Source organism: Clytia hemisphaerica, unplaced genomic scaffold (genome assembly GCF_902728285.1).
Source record: "Clytia hemisphaerica strain Z4C2 unplaced genomic scaffold, Clytia hemisphaerica genome assembly, whole genome shotgun sequence".
In the NCBI taxonomy this organism is placed as follows: domain Eukaryota; kingdom Metazoa; phylum Cnidaria; class Hydrozoa; order Leptothecata; family Clytiidae; genus Clytia; species Clytia hemisphaerica.
Window position 1 is genome coordinate 1452386 of NW_027103564.1, and position 18968 is coordinate 1471353.

Here is an 18968-nt window from a genome sequence, read left to right on the forward strand (position 1 = left end):
TAAAGCACAATTAACCATGTAAAAAATAAAAGTTGAATTTCTTAAATTATCTGAAAATGCTACGTCGAAAATTATAATTTTACTTGTGTAGAGAGGCAAGGGGGTACCTTAGCAAATTAAGGTAATGGGTGTCTCTTGCTCCGGGAGATCTTTTCTGAGATCATGAAGCTCTCCAAGTGTCGGAAAAAATCGACAAATTAAATTTCACTTTCTTTTCAAATAGCGCCATGGTCCTTTAGAGCCACAGAAAGTAAAAACTTGGATCACTAGAGATTGTTTGAAAGTATTCAATGGAAGAACGTATATTATATTGGACGGATTTTAAAACACCAAACTTCACTTCACACTTTCCTAAACTTAACTACACGCTTTTTTATAAGAATATCTTCTATAAGAATATTAGGGTGAAAGTTGGCCAAATCGTAAGAATACCCTAAAAATACCCTCTAGGGTGAGTTTCACAGAATATGATAAGAATACAGTGATTTTGTATTTGGTTAACAGAAAAAAGCTGCTTTCTTTGTTAGACTTGAACTTAAACTTAGAGGCAGAAATGCAATTTTAGCTCCAAAAGTTCATTCAAAAGTCCAAAACTCTCAAATTGATTATTTCTCATGTTTGTAAAAATTCAAGTCTAAAAAAGTAAGAATACGTTAAGAATATTTCACCCTCAATTTTAGCAATTTATTAAGAATACTTGACCCTCATCCAAAGTACACTATTCTTATAAAAAAAGCGTGTATTTTGCTTGGAGCAACGATGTAAAAACCGAAAGACTTCGATATAGCTGCGACTACCTTAAGGGAATAAATTAATGTAGAATTAATTAATGTGGAATGAATTAATGCGAATTTGGCCCTTTTCAGCACAATTAAATTCAGCAAAACTTGAAAATTGATAAGCATTAATAAGTTCCCCAAAATATTGCTGATTTTGACTCTGGAAACTGTAAACACCCTTTTCGGGCACTCAAAGTCAATCTTAATGTAATTTATACCGTAACTTGGTCTAATGTCGACACCCCTCCTCTAATTCCGACACCCTTTTTATCAGCTGAAATTTATAGGAAGGTTGAAACTGTTTTTCTTTGCTTAGTGGTCAGAGAGGAATAATCCTTTTTCAATCAGTGATTCAAGCTTTCATATTATCCCTTTCTCTAAAAAAGGGTGTCGGAATTAGACGAGGGATGTCGATATTAGACCAACTTACGGTAGGTACTGGATTACTTATCTAAATTGTGTGTAGAAGGGGCCCATAAAAATACTAAAACCTCTATAAAATAAATAAAAAAAGTTCATCAATTTTATGATTTGAAATTTCTGCCTTCCAGTACTGCTTTAATATCCAAAATACTTTGATGTACGAGTTCTACAAATTCACCGGCATTCGGGCTACCCGGATATGAGCTCGCATTACACCCGACCCAATCATCATTGACCATGTAACCGACACCTAGACCGTCGGGGACGACCGGTGCGAAACCGCCCATTTGAATATTAGGTGAGAATACGGTACTTGTAGAAAGAATGATATGGTTTATGTTAGCGTATGCAGGATCCTGGAAGAAGGGTACTGATTGGCCAGTTTGTTGCGAAATGTAACGCATAGCAAACAAATGACGATCGAAGCCTTGACCTGAAACGTAGGGCGAAGAAATGATGATCAATTAACATATCCTGTTTTATATAAAAAATATGGTTTGCGTTTATCAACCCAGCGATATTCATATTGGAAGTTTATCGTGGCTTGGATCACGAGATTTACGTTTGGCTACGTTTTGTAAGGAAATTTCTCTTGATAATTATGGGCAATCAGAAGATTCAGATTAGTACAAATAGTGGGGAAAACATCCTCCACATTGCCCGATGATGGGAGAAGAATTTCTTGTAGCCAAAACGTAAATCTCGTGATCCAAGCCACGATAAACTTCCAATATACCTTATCGGGGAAAACTTCGTCGGGGAAAAGTGACGAAATTTCGGCCAAGTGACGAAAATTTTCCCCGGCCTTAATGCGTTTACCAAAACCAGCATATTTTTCCCCGACGAAAATTTTCCCCGACGAAAATTTTCTCCGACGAAGTTTTCCCCGATAAGGCTTTACATTACTACGAATCGCCGTTCACATGACAAACAATTTAAAATCTCAAAACAAGTGTCTTGGTGATCTTGCACTTCTATTCTGCTTGCTAGATTGGCCTTTTTGTCGCATAAAAAACATTTCTTATACCTCTATATACGAAAAGTGATAAATCTCAATGTCAAATTAAAAAGTCGAAGTAAAAACCTTTGATTTTTTAAGTCTAATTTTTAGATTAAGCTATTAGTCATGTGAAAAAACGAAACGAGAATTCTTTAAGAAAACTTCAATACGCGTAGGCCTTTCTTAAGAAAATGATAGGATGCGGAGAGCGTCCCCAGTAAAATTCACGACAGTTTTACTTAGTTGTTGTATCCCTTTTTCACAGAGTCAGTAGGATTTATTCAAACGTAGGGGTAAATATGGGGATTGATATTCCAATATCTTTCTTGGCTGGAGGTTTGAATTCCATTCATTTCAAGCCAGAAAATTCAATCGGGATGGGAAAATAGCATAACATTTTGCAGTGAGGATTTGTTTAAAAATTGATTATTTTCAGCGGGGACAAAAAATTCCAGTATAGTTTTCCACCGGGACGATATTTCGGTCTACTTTTCCCAGTGGGAGGAGGTCCTACCGGGTCTGTAAGAAGGGGTTGTACTTACCCATGGCTGCATTTTTTGTCAATTCACCGTGGACGTTTGAAGTCTCTTGCAACAAACCAACCATCGTCTCAACGTTCGCATTGTTTCCTTTCTCAAACGCCTCACAAACAGCCGCCGTGGCGGTCGTACAAGGGCGCATCGTTTCTGTCCGCCCGTGTTTGAAGGCGGCTGTTGAACAACTTTCATACGTGGCCGCGTGTTTACCGTGCTGGCGATAATGTGCGAGCTACAAGCACGTGGAAATTATGAAAAATATTTTAAAACGAAAAAAATTAGAAACAAAATGTTTAATAAACTTCTCCCAAGGTAGGAATCTGGGACAACAAGATTTCTATGTCGGTGTTAAAGCTCAATCCAAAAGTGGCATCTAAACCTTGAAATAACCCATCGAACACGTAATTGTCACCAACTGGGGTGATATTGAAAAGCTAAGCTTTATTATCAAGTTTTTTTTTCAATTTCAAATCTATTTGAATCCAGATTTTAAATGGAAAAAGCTAAAGAGATTTAGCTTACAGTAGAAACTCCGGCATGGAAGTATACAAATTAAACAGCTAAAAGTTTGTAGCACGGGTCAAAACAAAAGGTTTCTGTTAAATGTATTACTGGTGTTAACAATTTCTATAAGTCGAACTTGTTGCTAGTCCCCGTCATTGAGAAACCCTCTTAATTTACTTTCTATAATTCTATTCACAGTTAAAATCACCAAAAAAATCACGATCTGTTTCTTATGTGCGTCATACTTTGGCCGTACAAACTTTCGCGAGCAGAAACTTTCACGAGGACGAAAAATCGCGAAATTCACGACATTTACTTTCGCAAATTTAACGGAAAAATATTTTTCGCGAATCAAGACGTAAAATTGAGAATTCTCACATGAAAAAATGGGTTAGAGGGACAAATACTTCTTGGATTGGCTTGAAACATTTGTTCTTTGACTTATTAGTCTTTTAGCAGGCAAAAAAGTGCTTTAAAAGTTACATTTTATTCTAAGATTTTCTTATTTTGTCAAGAATTTTTCTTTCGAACTTTCGCGAGCAAGTTGATAAATCACATACCTGGAATGATAACTGCATCATTGCGTCAGGACTCATTTTTTTGGTCTTCAAGAATGATTTGCCAAAGCCTTCAATTCTAACAGCATTTATACCAACTTTTGAGGTTCGATCTTTGAATGTATCCATAGCTGAGGAAAAAGAAAATTATAAATCGCTCAGTGATGGTCAACAACAAAGACAGTACATGTGCAATGGTCACAGGTAAAGTTTTTTGTATCAGACGGAGCTACATAATAATAATAATAAGCCTTAACTCGTGAACGAGCATAAATTAGTAATAATACATGATTATGGATTTAAATAAATATTAAAAATAGATATTCTATCTTTTTCTTCTGTCTTTCTTCTTTTGATATCGTTCCAATCTCAGAGCATTTAAACTTTCACAAACAGCTTGAATCTTTCACCGCCATAATGGGCAATCCATTGCAATAACAGTCCAATCGAGTAAATCGATTTTCTTTAAGAGTTGTTTACAGTTGTCTTTGTATCTCAATTTTGGTCGTCCAATAGAACGTGAACCATGTTCAAGCTCTCCAAACTAAATCATTTTTGCTGCTCTAACATTTTGCATTCTCCAAACGTGACCAAGCCATCTCAAACGACTTTTTGCCAGTAAAACTTCAATATCTTCAACATGAGCTCTGATCAATACCTGTTCATTATTTACATAATCATCCCATTTGATTTTCATTATGGAACGGAGGTGACGTTGTTGGAAGGTACGGAGTTGTCGAATTTCATAAGAGTAAAGAGTCCAAGTCTCACTCCCGTACAGAAGAATTGGTAGTAAGCATTGCTTATACACTGCGATTTTAGTCGAGATTGTCAAATTGTGGTTGTCAAAGACTCTGTGTCTAAGCCTACCAAAAGCACTGGATGTTGCTTGGATGCGTGAAGTGAGTTCGACTTGAAGTTTACAATCTTTGGTGACAAAACTGCCAAGGTACTTGAAACGATCGACATTTTGTAAGGGGACTTCATCGACGTAGAAGATTGCTTCTGGACCCATACATAGAACTTCAGTTTTGCCTGCATTGATCTTTAATCCAAAACGTTTGGATGCAGCATTGTAAGCATCGAGTAGTTCTTGTAGACCTTCGGCCGAGTCACTTAGCACTGCGATGTCATCTGCATATTGAGCCTCACGAATAAATTCATACATTACTTTGGTTTTGGCCTTCGAACGCCTCAAGTCAAAGAATTTTCCATCGGTGCGAAATCTTATCAGGATTGAACATCGGTGTTTGACATCTTTGAAACAAGGAGAAGAACTGCTGCATATATACCAAACAGGGTTGGGGCAAGCTTGCAACCCTGTTTCACACCGCTGTTGTATTCAAACAGTTTCGATAACTTACCATCGACGATTAAACGAGCTTTGACATCAGTATATAGGAGTTTGATGAGCTTTATCAACCCAGGTGGACAACCGATCTTTCCCAAGATTGAAAAAAGCAATTGACGATTGACCGTGTCAAAAGCCTTGGTGAAGTCTATAAAAGCAATGTATAAATCTCGATGTTGTTCCCTACTTTTCTCCATAATTTGCCTCACTGTGAAAATTCCATCGATCGTACCACGACCTTCACGATAGCCTTGTTGTGAATCAGGGTAAACTCTACGTGCAAGAGAAATCAGTCTTTGCAAAATCATATCGGCAAGAAACTTTCCGACGACACTTAGAAGCGAGATCCCTCGATAATTCCCACATTGACTACGGTCTCCTTTCTTAAACAGAATCGTGATGTTTGGGTTAACGAGGTCTGACGGTAGAAGTTCTGTAATCCAGAATAGGTTGAAGAAAGTTAGAAGGTAGTTTTTCAAAGCATTGCCTCCATACTTGATGGTTTCTGGTAGGATACCGTCTGGTCCTGGACTTTTTCCTGACTTCATGTTTTCAATCGCTTTATCAAACTCTATCTCCTTGAACGGTTCATCGAGTGATTCGTCAATTGGCATTTGATCGATTTCATTTAGAACGTCTATGTCTGCATCAGTTTCGATATTCAAGAGATCCGAGAAGTGTTCAGTCCAACAGTGATTGATCTCCTTGTCGGTGGTTAAGAGCGTACCGTTTTTCAGACGGAGCTACAATCAGCGCCATAATATGTTGGCAATTTTGGGTACTTTAACAAATTCAGAATCTAAAGCTCGGGCAAGGATTTCCAGTACTTCCACTTTGTTTCATTGTTTTTTTTCGATTTGGTAGGGGTATAGCTATATATTGTCAGCCTTTTTTGAACATTTTTGAGGTCTAATGTTAAAACTCTACTTTCCAACCGTACTTTAAAGCACTTAAAAATCACTTGCAGTTTTAAGGTTTTGAGGGAATTCACCTTTCGTTCCAAATATAATGGCGCTGATTGTTTACTACAAAACGAATTGCCATGAATATTTTTCATTTTTGCAGAATTTTGCTGACGATTTTGCTGAAATATTGGCAGATTAACACTGTCTATACGCGAATTTTAGCGGAAAAATAATTTTCGCGAGCATAAACTTTCGCGAATCAAGACGTAAAATTGAGAATTTATACATGAAAAACATGGCTTAAGGCGTGGTTACATTACATTAATTTATTTCTAAATTTCTGAAAATTTTTAATCAAGTCTTTATGATTAAAAAATTTACCCTCTTTTAAAGAAAATAAAGACGTATAAATTCTTGAAAAAGAAATTATTTTTTGCGATTCTTTACCATTTTTTTGGTAAAGAGTTTAAAGTTTTTTTCTTCACTTCTCTCGAGATCAAAGCCACCGACATGATAGTTCTGTACATTTTTTTCGATGTATGGATTTTCTAACGTTTGGAATTTTTAAAAGGTAATATGAGATAGGGGTGGAAGATAGGATAAGTTCTAAATAAGATCTAAATTCTTCTTGGTCACGTAGACGAAGTTCAGCAAATATGTTGTTGTAGGCACTTTTTTCGTCCCTAAACTTTAACCACTAGGCGTACCCAGCAAGACCTTTTAGCTCGACTTTTCTTTTTCGAATACTTCCTCTCAAATTTCCATTTCAAAGGAATTAGCACAATACGTGCTGCTGCCTTCCTCCTTCCACTCAAGTCATGTCGTTTGTTGAGTGAGAAAATGAGTTGAGAAAAAACTATTCCAGATTTGATACAACATACAAAAATTTCAAAAAGACTTCCAAGGGCAAATTTTGTCCAGGGAGTATCCATATCATTTTTACCCAATAAGTATCAACAAAAACATACCAGTCTTAATACTTGTCTTTGTGCTTTCATCCAAATCGAAATTCAATTTCTGTGCTGACATGGCACCGTCACTTGATTGCGCGGGCGTGTACGTATCTTTGGCGGACGTTTCACACACTTCGTTCAAGAAACGGACCACGGCAACCCCATCACCCCACGCATGCTCGAAATTGATCGCCATGCGTGCGTTAGATGATAAAGCCATGTGAAATGATTTATCAAACCAACTGAAAATGAAAATTCAGTACAAATTTTCGAGACGACACAAAGCACAGTTGAAAAATTGATCCGGGACATCTAGGATCGGTCCTAAATTCGTAAAAACTAAAGCCCAGTTGTTCAAAAATCAATTACATTAAATCCCGATTAGTACTAATCGCGATTAACTAAATCCCAGCGATTAATTTCCGTTGTTCGAGCGTCAGGTTAGCTAATCGTGGACATTTTGCCTGTGTTTTTAAAAATCCGAATCTTCGAATTTCTCACTTTAATGTAGCGACTTCACTTTTTTTGTAGAAAAAAGCTACTTAACCCTCGCTAATCCTAGGTCAGAGCAGGATTAAAATTTGGCCATTTTAATCGGGATTTAGTCCAGATCTTTAAGCCTAATTCTTTCGACCAACCGACGGTCCTGTGCTAATCGACGCTAATCGAAATTTAATCAAAAGTTAATCTAATCGGTCACTGATCCACTTTTGAACAACCGGGTCCAAGAGTCTTTTGATGAGACTCTATCCAACCATTAGAGACTGTTCAAGGTGGGTCTTTAATTTTGCTTATCCCAACCTTCAGAAAAAAAGACTTATACGGAAAAGGAAACTTACCGGCTATCACCTTCACCGTATAAGAACATTTCCGTAGCATCATTCTCGTCATTACAAACTCGGTCATCCAAAAATATTCCAAAGATGGCGGAATCAATTTTATCCAATAATTCCGCGTTGTTAGGATTGCTTATAAGATGTGACCGTGCGGCCGCCCAAGTGTCTCGATGTTCGCTTGTTAGAACAGCGAGCGGGTGATCGGCTTTAGTATGACTCTGCTCGATGATCGAGTTCAAGTTGGTATGAATTTCATCTCGGGTAAGGAAAGATCCTATAGACGAGAAACAGAAAACTTAGATTATCTTTTTAATAGATTTTGATTTTGAATTTGGTTACATTTGCAATATGACAAGCTATAATAAAATTGAGTTCAAAGCCTCGAAAGGGCTAGTAAGAAAACTCTTAGATAGGAAATAAAGACCGTGATTTTCACAGGAATGTTGAATTTAAAGTAAAGCCTATCATAAGATTTCGAAAAATATGTTGCTTAAAAATAAAGATAAGGGTTAGATTCAATCCGTCATTCTAAATGAGGCGCAAATCTTGAGGCATTACTTTTTTGTTTAAAAAAGGTTGATGATTCCTCTTTAGCCTTCGGCTTTAAACTCGATGATTCGACAATTACTTTTTACAGAAATTCCGAGGCGATTACTAAACATTTAGTTATTTTAAGTTGGAAGCCTAAGTAAGGAGGGAGCACACAAAAGATTCAACCTCTTCAGCTAGGACATACAGTGCTTTTTTCAAAAAGAATTCCAAGATTCAAACTCTATTATTCATTGTTGCTTGACCGCAGACGTGACACAATGAATGGATTCAATCGACTGGCTATGGCCAGGAGTCAAGACGACAGATATCTCGTATAAAACACTAGATAGACCTACTCTGTCTAAAGTCACGGCAGTTAAACAAAATAATCAACCATCTTTGCTTAGTAGACCACTTCACAGTAGTAGACCACAGTTCGGTACCGGCAATTCATTCAATCACAAAAAAAAAATGACATGGCGGGAAAGAGGAGAAAAACTTTTTGATAAATAACGAGATTGCTCACGGGAATTTTTTGACCCGCATCCCACGCGATCGTATTTAATCGCCCGTGCGTGTACGCTCTGTCTGCTGTATGGGTACTGTATGCAAGAACAAGCTCCTGGCTTCAGTCTTTTGAGACTTTAAAGGAAATTGGAGAGTGTCCTAACCCCATTAGATGGAAAATTTCTAATTTCATAGGCACTAGCAGGGTTTACAGCCCGTTTGCTGAGTCCCCTTACTGACTTGGAATAAGAGTCACTCTTCAACTAAAGAGTCCTGAAAATCTCGATGATTGATCGGCTCTCGCACGTTGGAAGTAATCTAAAATCATTTCTTTAATAAGTTAATACCTTTACAGGGTAAAATTATATAGGTCATATGGGAAATAAAGATATGGTATGACTAATCATTTTTGCTTATATTTTCACGGCTGTGTGGCCGAGTAGATAAGGCGTTGAACTGCCATCTGTCAAGGTAACATTTTTGAGAGTTCGAATCCTAAACGGTGCGTTATAGTATGTGTTATTTTGTCAGCATTGACCAATCTTTTTCTGGTTTTATGAGCTCTTATTGATATTTTTGAAAATTCCTGTTAGAATTTTAAGAAACAAAAATTTTCAAAGTAGTGTCACCTCAGTTTGACTTTGTTATCAAGTACTGTATTTCAAAATGGATCAGGTTGGTTAGCGGGTTGGAGAGGCAAGAGTCATGACTTTCCCTTCTCTTGAAAATCCAGTATTCCAAAACTTTCAACTAAAAGAAATACATAAAATCGACTTTCGTCTTTTTTTGCTATCTTACAAATACCTTTTTCAGAACCACAAGTGACTGAATCCGACTGAATGTGCTGCTAAAAAATGATTGACAGGCGCGGGTTTGCTCGCGCGGGTTAGAAATTCCCGTGAGCAATCTCGTTATTTATCAGAATGTGGAGAGAATGGTATTGATCTATTCAGTAAAGATGGCCTATTTTGCTTCAACCAAAGAAAGAATATATAGCTCTATCTTGTGTTTTATGTAAGATATCTGTGGTTGAGATTGCACATTGAAATGACCTTGTCATTAGATTTCACACTTACCGTTAGACTGGCGACGTTTATAATGCGTGTAATACAGTAGTATAGACGTTATTATGATAATACGATTATTGTTACGGGATTTAGTTTGTATAAAAAAATTGACCCCTCCATTACTTTTTGCTTTATTTCTACTATGTCTGAATTAGTCGTCTAGCTTGCTAGACTAACTTACCGTCCGCCTTGATAGCGTCAAAGGTGAAAATGTTTCCATTACGAATCACCAAGATATGTCTGCCATCTTTATTCGTCTTCAATATATCTTTCTCCGGTGCAGGTACACGCGTCGAGTTGAAAAGTCGTCCATACTGCGACATATCAAGTGGGAAAGCCTTCTGGAGATAAGCAGTGTACCACGATAGAGCACTCGGAGTCATTCTGAAAATAAAAGTCAATCTCTGATATTAAGGAGATAAAATTAAGGCTTGGTCAACCATATCATACCCTGTGGATAAGACCTTTAAGAGATAAACGGGTGTACCAAGATAAAGTCAGCTGTGGGAAAGTGGAAAGCAGTCTCATAATTTAAAGGAGTTGCGTGATTTACAACATTAAATCCTTCATCATTCATCTCAACCCAGACTCGAGATATATTTTTTCCTATTTTGGTCAAGTCATCGGGTCTAAAAAGGCGAACAAAAGAAGTCAACAGAAAGCCTCATAGCTCCCCTACATCAGATTTCTGATCCAATGAGAGGTCAAGGTCCTCTCAAATCTTTTCAAATTGACATATCATTTACCCATAGGTCAACAGTTAATTCGCAAATTTCCAAAATTTTGCTGTCTAAAAACCATACAGGGTTTTTAGTAGACGGCGTGCACATTTAACAAATCTTTCTCACCTGCACAGCGTGCGGAATCGATCCGTATCACTTTTCTTTGGGTTCAAATGGTAAACGTCAGGTTCCAGGTTACCTGCTTCTAAACTCTTCTTGAAACGTAGCGCCGCGTGAATAAGTTTGGTAGCTCGCGTCAACTGTAAAATACAACACAATCAATTTATGAAACTAAAAAATTCTAGCTGAGTACTATATAATGCTTTATCAAATTTTGAAATCGAAAGTTTAAAAATCTCCGAATAAATTACATTTGAGTCCAGCCATTTGAGTCGACATTCGGCTATATTGCCAACTCTAATGCTGAAGAACACAGGAGTCGAATCGAACTAGAAACGACTCAATTTATTCATAGTCATAAGAGGAGTCATAAAAACCCCAGTCCTTTATCAAAAATCATAAAATAAAGGGACCCATCTTTAGAAAAAAAATTGTAAAAGGAAGGGTAAAAGGTTATCTACAAAAAAGCATGTAACCATTTCAGATAAAATAATGTTTTACCTTGAAGGTCTAGTCTTATTGATCAGTAATGAAAAATTTTTTAGTACGTGCAACCATATGATTTCAGGTTATGACATTTGCTTTTGCATGTGTATAACATTTTACTAAGAGGCTGTTTATTATGGAGGCGGGCTGGCCCAGCTAGTCGAGGTAGGATGGATTTTCTAACGTTACGTCAAAGTTTTTGACGGATTAAAGTGGCTAAAAATAGATCACGTGACGTTCGAAAATCTATCCCACCTCACGTCCTAGCCGAACCATCCGTATGAACAACCCCTAACAGTTTGAAAATAGACAGTTTGATTTGGGATGTATTCAGCTTTTCTGAGAAGATGTACCTGGTCTGTAGTGTGGGGATCATCAGCAGTCAGAATGAAAGGGTTGTGGTTCAACACGATGGAATCTCTGTATTTCAAATACATATCAAACCAAGGTCCTGAATTGGAAAACATAATTCTAAGTTAATAGAGCTCGCAATAGTAAGGACTATGAAACAATTTTCCAGCCTCATTTTTGTCTTTTCTGCTCATCTTTTTAGTTCTTGTAACATACTTTAAATACAATTGTATTATAGCAGTTGAACTCATAAGCATGAATTTTCAAGGAATATTTCCGAAAATATTATTTTCAGGTCATTGGAATAGTAGGATACTTTTTTTTTAGCAATTTTGAATCAATGCAATGTTCTTTAGTAAATTCTTTGTTATACAGTGGAATCTCTGTAATTCAAAGCCCATGGGACAGCATATAAATTTGATACAAATTTGTTTGAGTTAAGAAAATCTCAAGTATAAGGCATTATTAACTGAAGGGACCAGAAAAACTTGTTCGTGTTAAGGACAATTATAGAGGTTTGAGTTAAAAAGAGACTCAACTGTAATAGAACGAGACCTTTCGAAAGACAAGAGAAGAAGAAAAAATTCTTTTCATGGAAAAAATCTTAAAATACCTGAGATATAACTAGTGTGTTTGTTCTGTTTGTCCATGGCAACCAGTTCGTCATGAAGAGCTGAAGAAGAAGAAGAAAAAGAAAAGAAAATCTAAAATTCATTTTCTGATAAAATATTGGTAGCATACATATTGGTATAATAGCATTTTCAGCATCAGGTAAATAAACCTGTCAGGAAATTCTGAGCAATTATCTTTTTCAATAATTTTTTTTTCTCCAGTAAGACTAGCTGGTTCGATTGTTTCGATCTGGTCTGAACTTAATTCTATTCTAATTTGATTTTAAATAGTAGGGGGCAAACCTTCAGGACCCGTGATATGTTTTATGCGATGCAACCAAACCTGGCCCATTTCAAAGAATGAAGTATTTAAAGAGTTTTTTGCGCGGGGGTTTCTGCTAAGGCCTAGGAAACTTTTTAGGACTCACAGGCAAAACCCCTTGACACAAAAAGTTTGACGGTTTGATGGTCTAGACCATGAAGACTGGTGCAGATAAAAAATTCACTCTATTAAGAATTTAATCTTAATAGTTTAAATACTACACTTTAAATTTCCGACTCTCCATTTTAACGATCTACTCTAGCCTTGAACTAGTTTTAATCTAATCTAGCTTAAATTAAATTCAGAACCATGAATAGAGTATCAAGATTTTGAATGAAGGTAGTGTTGCATTTTGAGAGAGGTTGTGGAAAAAAGCCTACTTTCAATTTTCATTGTTAATACCTTTTCCATCTCCCTTCATAAAATCATCAGCAATTTTCTGAGTCTTTGCAAATTCATCTTGATTTAAAAGTGGTTTTTGAGATTCCATGTACCGTGTCATTGTATCCTCGAGTTTAGGGATTGCAAGCCTTGGTAAACTTTTTTGGAAATGCATTGTGGGTATCTTACTGTTTTGTAAGTATTCAGAGTCGCTGTGTGCCCTAGATAGAGAAAATGATTTTACAATGTATAATATAGTATTTTGGCCAATCACGGAATTTTTGTCTACATTTTGTAATTCTTGAAGAAAAAAAAAAATACTACTTTTAAGGATTGCACTATCTTCTCACACAGGGCTTAGAAAACCTCTAAAAACTATTTAAAGTATGTCTTTCTTACCATCTCAAGGCTGTAGTAGTTACTCTATTATGATGATTGACTGCTGCCTGTAAAAAAGAAAGAATGGTTTCAAGAAGTAGACATAAAAACAGAAAGTGGGGACATGATTTTTCTAACATGTTCGAGAAGACTTTTATTTCCAAAAGTAAATGTAAATGAGGGTTGAAGTTTGATAAACATGCCTAACCTGTATCTAAGTGAGGCAAAATGTTTATGAGAATTAATGGGTGTCCCAGAATGAAGTCCTCTTGAATTCTATGAACTTTTAAGGAAGCAATCCTTTTGCATTGGAAAGAGGAAGGATTGAACTTAGGGATAGGTATTTAGGGGAGAAACAATTTTGGCGAATTCAGCAAATTATAACAAAATAAACTAAAATTAATTCCCAATTAAAGATAGATTTGGCTTATTACCAGTTGCTCCCAGACTATATATTATTATCAAACCCTTATTGATTAAAATCGAGATCGTACCTGATTCTAATGCTGTATTTAGCCTAAGGTAATTGTTTTGAAATGAAATAAAGGCTAAAGGATTACCTTAACATTCTTGGTAGAATTCAATATCAATTGAGTACTGCCCTTCAATTTAAACATGGTTATGCGAAATGTTTATATCATAGATAATCTAAAGGTTATGAACAGATTATAAAGATTTTAAGTAGATAAATTCAGCAATTTAGATAACTTTTTAATTTTTTTTTAACATAAACGGTATAAATAAAATCCACAGAATTCCAGCAAAAGAAGGTAACTGAAAGACTTTTTAATTGAATTTTACTACAAAACTCATGAATTTTTAACAATATGACAGAAGAAAGAAGGGGCTTTTTAGCTTTTCTCACTCAAACCCTAAGAAAAAAGAAAAAGCTATGTTTTGAGTAATCAAACTTGGATCTTATTTATTTTAATTTTCATTAATTTTGTGTTTTTATTAACACTTCATTTTAGTGACTTTGTTGATTATTTTGTTTCATAAATTTAATAAAGCACAATAACATATTATCGGCTATTTTCATTAACTCCCCCCTACCTGGCAAAAAAAAAGATTTTTAGGCTGGAAATTTCATTTCTAGCTTACTTTTCCCAATTTCAAAGATTATCAATCGGAAAATTTTATACAAAGAAAAAAAGCCATATCCATTTTTTCCCTCAGCCTCTGTTGAAGAGGAATACCTCAGAAAATCTGGTTCAATCCAATCTGTTATAGCAAAGATTTGCGTTTCTATGGGTGTTTCTATTTGGTTGAGTCGCAGGAGGAATTCAATTGTTGAAATGGTCAAACACCGGACCCCACGGGTTGAGTGAGCAGAGAATTTGCTGAAACACGTCAAAGGTAATCAAAGGTAATGAATCAACGGATCCTGCACTAATGTACTTCCCAGTTTTCTCAAAGGTAACGAATCGAGTGGGAATTGAACCTACGACCTCTCGCTTGCCGGGCGATTGCTCTCCCAACTGTGCTATTGGTTCGTTGCTATTACACTAGTTCGTAGTAGACGAGGGGAGCGACGTGCTCAATGTTCACCATACGGTACCTGAATTCTATGAATCAATGGAATTGCCACGAACTGAGACACAGCTAGTGTCCAATCTCCAACCAACCCGCTAACTTTGAGAGAACTGTTAAGCTATGTACATTGGGGAGAGGTAATCAAAGGTAGGTAGGAGGTTTTTAAGGCCCATTTTCGCAACTATAGACACTTTCAATGATCGCCCGTCAGCACCTTGAACTGACTACCCAGTTCCCCTCATATGGCATGGGTTGACCAGGGCGAAGGTTCATTCACTTGCCGCTGCGAGTGAGAATTATTGAACCTCGGTTGCCTGTGTAGCAATCAAGGTCAATGACCACTATGAAAGTCAGAAGACCGATCTAAAACAAAAATTTGACTTCAACTAGACCCTTGTATATAATACCTTACCAAGATAAATACAATTTTCAGGTATTTTATAAAATCGCTTGGGAAGTCACATATTAATTATTGCATGTTACAAAATAGAAATTTTATCACTCTCTATTTTATAAAGCTGTAGAGTTTACAAAAAGTGTCAATAATCTTATTAATTCTGAAGGCGCTGCGGTATAGTGGTCATTGACCTTGGTTGCTGCACAGGCGACTGAGGTTCGATTCCCACTCGCAGTGGTTCACTTGGCAAGTGATGAACCTTCGCCCGGGTCAACCCATGCCATGTGAGGAGAATTGGGTAGTCAGTCCAATGTGCTGACGGGGCGCTCATTGAAAGCGTCTATAGTTGCGAAAATAGGCCTCAAAGCCTGCAACTCCTGCAACTCAACCAAATAGAAAAAAAAATAGAAGTATACATTTTATTATAGACCTTTTTCTACACAGTGTCATGTTGAACAATAAACTGGAACAGTGCTCACATCACTGGATAACGACCTCCTTAAATTTGATGAAGAATTCATCGGTTTAGACAACGATCCACTTCGACACTCTCGTTTGCGTGATTTAACTTGAAAATATGGATATTTTTTACAAGCATTGCACTTATATTGCTGGAATTTTGTGGATTTTCAGTATTTCCAAAATTTGTGTTTTAGATTTAAGCATCCCCTCAAGCATTTTTCAGCCTTATTAAGCTTTGAACCTAAGCATTTCTGAGCCTGTTTTCGGATTTTTGTATGCTTATAATTATAAAAAAAAAACATGTATAAGCTAAACCACTGTGGCAGTTCTGCTATGTTGCTTGACGAGATCAGTGATTTTGATGACCTAGTATATTTTGAGTCGTTTAATCACTTGTGGTTTGAATCAGAAGCTGATAAATACTTTAATAAGTTTTTTTATTTACTTAACATTTATCTCCCTAGCGGGGCGCCACAGCATGTTTTTCATCTATTCATGATTAACATTGTTATCTCCGAAAAAATGCTTTTTTTATCTCCGTAGTAAAACGCCACACATTTCAGAAAACCAGCGATTCTACAAATACCTCAAATTTGTCTCAGCTGCTCAAACCTTTAACCGACAAAATTCTGCAAAACGTGCAAAATAGGCATGAATGGGCGAGTCAAATTTTAGAATATTCAAAAGGATAGCACAGTTGTGACAAATTTTGAATCCAACTTTTTTACCCGTATACAGCTCGGAAGATTAACTGCCTTCGGCGGTCGGAAACTCCATCATACAATAATGAAAGTCTTTTTTTGCAAAACAAGCAAACACATAAAGAACACAAATAATACTGATAAATTAATTTGAAACTGCCGGGAGGGGGGAGACAACGTAATTACGTGTGTAGTAGCGCTATAAACTTTGCAAAGAACCTAGGGGAAAGTTGAAAATTGTACAAAGATTTTAAACTCATGAAATAAGCTGCCATTCACATTTACAAACTTTGGAAGCCCTACAACTTGCTATCATAATTACAATTGCAATTGAAGTTATGGTGAATTTCTTTGATCTTTGACTATAATAGTTGCTTTTGTTCTATGCTGTAATTTTTTTTAATTGAGCTTTGAATTGCACTCACAGTAACTACTGTTACCATTACCAAGGGACAAGATAATTTATCCGGCTTGTATTGGCTGAGTATAATGTGTGTTGGAGCTATTTGTTTTTCAATAGATCGTCACGTTCTTCTATTAGCTACTACACTGTGAGATCGGGTAACTTGTAATCAGTTGGATGGAAACTTGTATAGCCATCAAATGCCTGACCAACCAAAGCAGCAAAATTAAAAAATACTCCCACGGCAAATACAAGATTCTAAAATGGTAGAGTAGAGCTGCAAGCAAATGGCAGAGCTGCTAAGCTGCCTAATTCTTGCACTGTTGCGTTTGTTTTGAAATTTTACTGCTTTGGTTGCGGTCTAGCATTGCTATTGGACGGTTCCAGTTATAGTCCGTTACCCCCCTGCCTGTGGATGGTGGATGACATGAATTTCTGTAACAATTTACTTTTGATTTTGACCTTTGAGGATTTCCATAACATTCAAGAATTCTTTAAGGAAAAATCTTAGATTTTCCGATACTTATATACAATAGCAAGAAAGTAGGGCAAATTTTATGATACTGTACAGATGACCAAAAAATTAGGAAAATCCTGAATTTTCCAGACAGTGTAGCTCTAAAGCTCTAAAACAGCATCTAATAACATGAAAACCAGAATATGATTCTTCAATGGGAATCAAAACTATAAAGTGCACTTACAAACATCAATTTGTCAGATCTAACAAAATTTATAACAGCACTGTCATCATTGACAATAAAACAAACAATATTCTGTCAAGAGCCTTGTATCTTGTAAACATTCCAACAACTTCCATCGAAATGATCTATCACAGCTCAGTCTACCATTTTAGCGCGGTCCGAGGATTGAGCCGAGAACTCTCGCAGAGCGCCCGAGCTCCCGCGGGGATGAAAAACTTCAATCTGTCAATCATTTTCTCAAGCGAAGAGTACGCGAAGCGATTCTAGCTTTACGATAGTGCCGCGGATCATCAATGGATAGTATTCAATTATCATTATCCCTTTATTTTCATTCCTATAACTTTTGCAAAAAAAAGGAAAAATAGAAAAGTTGTATTTTTTACTGCTCTATTCACATACTGAATTTGAAAGATTTTCTATTTGGCGTTTTTTTGCAAACTTCAAAAAACTGATTTTTGTCCCGTCTTTGCGGGATTTTGGCCCAAGTGCTTGAGTGCAGCATAGGGTACAAAGTCCAAATATGCGTTTCCCGTAATTTTTGTATGGAGAGTTAGGTCTACACTGCCAGAACCTTTTTCAAAATTTCTCAAGAATTCCAGTGAAAAAATTCCAAAAAACAGTGTTGTCCACAGGGGGGGGTAAAGTTTTTTTTCTGGAACTGCCCATTTATTTGATGGCTATGCAAGTTTCCCTCCATTGATGTAAGTTAGGTATATCCAGACGATCTCAATCGAACGGAATCGACAATCGAACCAATCGAACCAAATCGAACGCAATCAACCGATTGAAATTCGATTGTCGAACGCAATCGAATCTCAATCGAACGTCAAAATTCTGGGTAATATTCGATTGATTCGATTGTTGTTCGACTGGTTTGATTGACTGGTTCGATCGTCGATTCCGTTCGATTGAGATTGTCTGGCTTTATTCTTGCAGCTTCCCATAAACATTCAAGCTGTCAAACATCACAGCCGAATGATATGAAATAACTTTCGATTTCCCGTAGAAATTATGCGATGAACAATCCGGGGGTCAATGAATCGACGATCGAACGCTATCGAACGCAATCGAACACAATCGAACATCAATCGAACGCAATCGAAATATCAATCAAATCTGAAAATTGCGGTAATATTCGATTGAGATTCGATTGCGTTCGATAATTGAATTTCAATCGGTCGATTGCGTTCGATTTGGTTCGACTGGTTCGATCGAAGATTCCGTTTGTTTGAGATCGTCTGGGTATATACCCAATTTCACAGTTAAACAATGATGACAATGAAAAAATTAGTAGTGATATATATAAACTCAAAATAATTTGAACTGAAGTGAAACTGATATAAAAAAGTCTAGAAAGTATGAAACCTTTAACTATTCATTCCCACGTCCCCGTTCTCAATTTTGCCTGATCTGATTGTGCCTCCATCCCCAAAGCAAAAGAATCACAAACA

At 36.5% G+C, this 18968-nt stretch overlaps 1 protein-coding gene across 1 annotated transcript; it reads right to left on the bottom strand.

Annotated features, from left to right (window-relative positions):
- Positions 1-1301: 1301 nt before the first annotated feature.
- On the bottom strand, positions 1302-13967 carry LOC136800929 (carnitine O-palmitoyltransferase 2, mitochondrial-like). Its single transcript, XM_067057541.1, has 12 exons — positions 13881-13967; positions 13342-13388; positions 12964-13163; positions 12242-12301; positions 11631-11728; positions 10798-10931; positions 10131-10333; positions 7848-8118; positions 7024-7250; positions 3803-3930; positions 2745-2970; positions 1302-1635 (listed from the first exon to the last, which is right to left on the bottom strand). The coding sequence occupies exons 1-12, from the start codon at positions 13935-13937 to the stop codon at positions 1304-1306; spliced, it is 1983 nt and encodes a 660-aa protein (XP_066913642.1). The 5' UTR covers positions 13938-13967; the 3' UTR covers positions 1302-1303.
- Between the last annotated feature and the right edge of the window lie 5001 nt (positions 13968-18968).

What these genes read in the sequence shown, in the direction of transcription:
- LOC136800929 (XM_067057541.1), bottom strand. Translation starts at nt 13,937, where the DNA reads ATGTTTAAATTGAAGGGCAGTACTCAATTGATATTGAATTCTACCAAG. An exon ending in TGACGCTATCAAGGCGGACG is followed by an intron (nt 8,119 to 10,130) that starts GTAAGTTAGTCT and finishes TCTCGTCTATAG; the next exon opens with GATCTTTCCTTACCCGAGAT. An exon ending in TGATGCAGTTATCATTCCAG is followed by an intron (nt 2,971 to 3,802) that starts GTATGTGATTTA and finishes ACGTGCTTGTAG; the next exon opens with CTCGCACATTATCGCCAGCA.